General features: G+C 35.6%; 1 protein-coding gene across 4 annotated transcripts; it reads right to left on the bottom strand.

The window, feature by feature from the left end:
• Positions 1–255: 255 nt before the first annotated feature.
• LOC120072311 (peptidyl-tRNA hydrolase, mitochondrial) lies at positions 256–4150 on the bottom strand. Of its 4 annotated transcripts, XR_005480412.1 has the most exons (10): positions 4010–4150; positions 3472–3623; positions 3288–3372; positions 3111–3178; positions 2779–2829; positions 2611–2684; positions 1129–1187; positions 976–1052; positions 445–666; positions 281–409 (listed from the first exon to the last, which is right to left on the bottom strand). XR_005480412.1 is itself a non-coding variant. In XM_039024767.1 (9 exons), exons 2-9 carry the CDS (start codon positions 3580–3582, stop codon positions 535–537), a joined length of 657 nt encoding a protein of 218 aa, XP_038880695.1. In that variant the 5' UTR covers positions 3583–3623; positions 4010–4150; the 3' UTR covers positions 256–534. The 4 variants fall into 4 exon arrangements, 3 of the variants coding, with proteins under 3 accessions (XP_038880695.1, XP_038880697.1, XP_038880696.1); XM_039024767.1 differs by having other exon boundaries at positions 256–666; XM_039024769.1 differs by lacking the exon at positions 3472–3623 and having other exon boundaries at positions 256–666; positions 4010–4068.
• Between the last annotated feature and the right edge of the window lie 1486 nt (positions 4151–5636).

Below are 5636 nucleotides of genomic sequence, written 5' to 3' on the forward strand. Positions count from 1 at the left end.
ATTGTAAAGTTGAACGAGTAGTCCTTGACACTCACGGATAATAAAGAAGGGACTTCCTAGAGAACAAGGAGGTAGTAAAATACCAAAAAGAAAGGGTATATTTGTCTTTTGACTAAATTAGATTATTCCAAGACTGGAAGAATCACACAGGAAATTTTGTAATACATCCAACCTTTCTCTTGATTTTAAAGAAGCAGTAGCACGATGCAAGAGAACAATCGGCTGAACTCAAAAGAGAAAAATTTTAAATAAAAATTAAAAACAATCAACTCCACTTCTATATATAAATAATATATTAATTAACTTGAGACAATTTTAAAAGTACCTAAGCTTAAAAAGTTTATCAGTTGTGAGCATACAATAATTACATATATCTCAGAAGACAAAATCATTGTACCTTCAAGAGAACCTCCACTCTGCCTCTATTCCCCTTCCCCAGAGAACCTCCACTCTGCCTCTATTCCCATTCCCTTTGAGGACTTGGAAAATTTTGTATGTTTCGTCGGCAATGGCAATACCTATCATATAGGCTTATCATACTGGCATGGTTTGTAACCTTATATGCTTGTATTTCTGTTCATGATTGAAGCGCCTCGCACTCTCAGACAAACCGAGAGACAATACGAGCTTCAATGCACCAACCCCCTCTTGTAATGCAGTATCGATCTTGTTAAACAAAAATAAAGTGTCACGCCACGATGGGTAACAAGCATAATGTAATCAAGATTATTCGCAACAAGGTAGCAACAAGAATAACTGATGTGAAGATACAAACTGTACTTGCCAAAATTAAAAGTGGGATTAAAGAGGATCCATAATATATTTTTCAAAAGTATGCACTTTTAGTTTAGCAAAAGAAAAGAGAGTGAGACAGTGACACATAAGCAAAGCAGTAAGTTGTGTTGTGGGTGAAACTGGCTCAAAGAAAGGTTTCGACAATAAGTTTTGTGTAGTATAATAAGTAAAAACACTCACTCGTTCTTGAGCCGTGTTATTGAACTTTTGAAGCAAAAACGCTTTGGGATCCATTTGACCAGGTGGCCTTCCAATGCCTGGAAAGAAAATGTTCTAAGAATGAAGGAGAAGACATATAAACAACCACAAAATAGCATAGACAACAAAACTTACCAATTCTTAACCTAGCAAACTCTCTGTTCCCTCGAAAATGATAAATGACACTCTTCAGCCTAAAATAAAAAAAAACATTTCAAGATGTACCAGAAAGGCAACATAGAATAGAAGAGAAGTCATGAAGATTGAACTAAAAAAAGAATATTGCCAACAAATTTACAAGCATGGACGATTAAAAGTGTGTCCTCACAAAAAAAGAATTAAAGTTGTAGCATGCCGGCTAAATGTCATATTCAGAGAAATCATGTTGAAAAAGCTTCGTGGCAATTAGATAACATTCTGATAGTTGTATTAGAACATGATGTACAACACCTTGATCCCTCAAACGCTATATGTTGGAAATAAGGGACTTAATTGATTGTTTATAGTCCCGGAGGTATTATAGTTATTTACTTTACCTTATTTTTCTTTCCTTTTTTGTATTTAGACTTGTTGGAGCCTATAAATAAGAATCCTCTTATATCTCTCACATTATGTAAAAATTAATAAAACGGAGACTCTCTATCGTTGTTTTTTCTCCCTATTCTAGGGTTTTCCACGTAAACCTTATGTCTCCTCTTTCTCTCTTTTCTCTTTTAACACTATGCTTAGATTCTCTTTTCTCTTTTAACACTATGCTTAGATTCTTTGAGTACCTATAATGGAGCAATTAACCGACATGACCAAACACAAGTAAGAAATTCAAATAGGATGTAATTATCAGCATCTCTTACAAACTCCTATTGGACCTCTTTCTTTTCAAATGAAAATAGCTTAATGAATCCCATTTATGGAGGGTGAATATTCCAAAGAAGATTCAGTTCATGTGGCAGGCAGGTCATCCATGGAAGGGTAAACACTTTAGATCGGCTTGCGAGAAAGATGCCTACTTTCATTGGACCCTTTTGTTGCATTCTTTGTCGGAAGGGGGAGGAAGATGATAATCATATTCCTTAGAGCTGCGGCTTTATTAAATCTATATGGTACCCCTTTTTTTGATGTGTTTGGCTTTTAGTGTGCTAGACACAGAGATTATAAAGAGATAATCAGGGAGTCCTTTCTTCATCCACCTTTTGTTCAGAAGAGGAGGTTTTTCTGGCAAGCAAGGATTTGTTCTATGTTGTGGGATTTGTGAGGGAGAAAGGAACACCTTTAGGGGATTGAGAGGCACCCTATTTGATGCTTGGTCCCTTGACAGGTTCTATATTTCTCTTTGGGCATCAATGACAACTCTTTGCAATTACTCATTAGATCTTCTTTATTTGATTGGAGTCCTTTTCTTTAGTTGAGTCTCCTTTTGTGGGGTATTTTTTATTGGACGCCCTTGTGATTTTATTTTTTTCCTCAATGAAAGTTCAATTTCTTATTTTAAAAAAATCTAGTCAAATGTACGTTAATGTCACAGAAGAGATGTAGAGACAACGGGCAACTAGATTGTGGCCATAGAGTAGAAATAGGCTACAATAGAAGATAACTAAAATAAAAAAGGTTCAGTGATACCCGTTGTGGTAGTCGTGTCCTCCATTGTGTTGAAGCCGAAGCACCCCACATGGCAAGTTCATGTCATCATGAAACTGCAGCAGTCAAATACTCAAAATAATACCATGGCTTTGTTCATTTAAGAACTCTGTAATGACAAAAATCATTCAAATGCACATAAGGATTTACCACGAGCACACGGTTTAGAGGTAGCTTGTAATAAGCTGCAAGTGGTCCTGCCTGCAGTATGATGACAAAACACAATATTTATAGCATCAAACCTGTCTCAGTAAAGAAAACATCATTGACATGTATTTGACTGGCTACGATAACCTTCACGAGAACTGCTCCTAGTAGATTTTAGATTGAATACCAGGATTTTTTTCCTCAAAGTCATTGAATATGTAAATTTGCAACATGAATTCACTCAAATGAATCTATGAACTCAATAAAAACCTACGACTACAAGGATCCTAACTTATAAGAAGACAGAAGCCAAAAGGAGTTTCTCAATCACATACAGATTCACCACTCAGGTTCATGTAAGTTTGAGGCTTTGCCAGAAAAACAGGGATGTCCCCAACAAAACCTGACATCAATAGCCAAATATCTTTGAACTTCATGCAATCAAACAACAATAACTGCTGAAAACACTGAACAACGGAATTGAATATTTATAATACACAAAGTGAACGTGCCTTCACCAAACACAGCTTTACAGTGAAGCCTGCTCATTGGAATTCCAACAGACTCAGCAAACACATCAATCATCTCAAAGCCTACCTGTACTGAACCAAAATAAGAATGATTGAACTAATACCTCCCATTGCAAAATGAAAATGTGATTTAAGATGAATAACGAAAAAATAGTACACGGATTACATTGTGCCTGGTTCCTCTGAACTTCTCTCCAGGGTTGCCCAAGCCCACAAAAAGCCAAGGCCGTGATGATATTGCCGTGCAAAAGCCACGCTTGGTTAACTTATTGAACATTGTCCCCTTAAAAAAACCCCCCTCATACACTTCCCTATTGACTAAAAACCCAAAATTTTATATCAGCTGCTAATCAATCAATAGCAAAATGAACAAGTCCAAAAATGTAAAAGTAATAAACAGCAGTGTGCTTGAGTTGCCACCAAAAATTGATTTGGCAATTCAATCCCTCAATTGAGTAATGTCCCAAAGTTGATTCAAACCCAGATTACAAATACAGTGTGAAAATTAACAAAAAAAAAAGGATGAAAGAGACGAAAAGGGTAATAAAGAAACTGGAAGCTGATGCAGTAGCCACTAGTGGTTGTTTGTTTCGCCCCACCGGCTGCTGTTATCGTCGATCGCAGCCGGTCCGAAGCCGATTCCAGAACTTGAATTCAAGTGGGAAATTGAAAAAACAAAGACGAAGAGAAGAAAGGAAAGATACCTCGTTGTAGAAGGGTAATTCAAGAAGAAAGCTGCGAGGATTGTGAAATCAGAGAGCTGCAATGGGACTGAGAGACCTAATTGAGTGATATTGATTTAAATACTCATTTGTTATATACTTTTCTTTAACATGAAATGTGTTTTTTTAGTGCAATACGGTTTAGTGATTTAAACCACGAGCTAACACACCTCTAATATCCGTTAAAAGTAACTTCAATTTGATCTCCTTTGAAAAAAAAAAGATCTATACTGAATTTTGGATTTTTTTTTTTTTAACTTATATTTCGCTACCATAACATTAGGCTTGACAATGGGAGCAGGATGGGGCGGAGGAATCTCCGTGGGTATTTCTCTCATCCTCGCCAATTGAAAGAAGCGGGTACAGGGATGGGGATTCCCCATTGGAGAAATGGGTCCCCACGAGACTCATCCCCTTTTTTAATATATATTAAAATACAAAAAAAAAATTAACTAGGGACAGGAACCCAGTTATAATCCTCGGTTTGACTCCATCCCCAATCAAACCTGAGACCCAACCCTGGATTTTTGCCAACCCTACATAAAAATGCTAAGTTCATAATACATTAAGAGTGTGTTAAGCATCCGTATTGTTTCTTGCGATTTTAGTGGGGGTGTGAAATTAAGGTTACTGGTTCAATATGCTCACATACTACAATTTTTTCTCCCTCGCTTTGTTGTGCATGTGCTCTTCCAAGCTCTTCACTCGTGTTTGTGTTCGTGCTCGTCGTTCTAAACCCTCATTAATGGTGCACAAAAGTTTGTATGGATAATTAACTCGCTATTAATGTGCTATGACGATGACAAATGATCATACTCATATTTCATTATTAAAAAAAAAAAAGAATTGGGCAAATATCTATTCAAATACGAAATTTGGATTGATTATATCGACTATAGAGCTTTTGAGAGTATATCATATGTATACAACATTGGACCAAATTTACAGACTATTAAATTTCATGTGTTGAGCTCCATTTTAGTTGTCATTCTATGATTTTAATTTAGGAGATAATGGAGTAAAAGATCCAATCTCAAACCTGTGGTTTTTGCTCCAATTTTACAAACTTAAAAAATTTCCCATCTTGTCCTTTTGTTTTATCATCATCAACAAAAGTTACAAAAGTACCTTTGGTTTTCTTTTTTCCTCTTCTACTTCTAAATTTCCTTCCTCCATGTGGATCGACTATTCTCCATTTTTCACCGAACATCAAAAGAGATGTCGTTGTTGGTCATCTAAATGTCAAATAGAATAGAAAGAGATATTGTGAGGAGAGTGCAAAGAGAGAAAAAAAAAATATTGAGACAACAAAAAAGCGATAGTAAAAGACCGATTTGCGTACACAAGATTTTATTTTGATAATTTTACTCAAATATAATATCAATAGGTCAAACAAATCCAATTTCAAAACGTATGATAAATTTCATTTTTTTTTCCTCAATTTTGGATAATCCATCCACCATTCCCTTTAATTTAGCTAGATTTGGGGTTATAACTTTTTTTTCCTTTTTAATTTGCTCCATGTGATTCTATGATGGCTTTAAACTCAGTGTTTTGTAATTCTACTTTTATACCCACAATATTTTTGTCACTTGACTTTTAGAATAAC

This window comes from Benincasa hispida, chromosome 2 (assembly GCF_009727055.1).
Source record: "Benincasa hispida cultivar B227 chromosome 2, ASM972705v1, whole genome shotgun sequence".
NCBI lineage: Eukaryota > Viridiplantae > Streptophyta > Magnoliopsida > Cucurbitales > Cucurbitaceae > Benincasa > Benincasa hispida.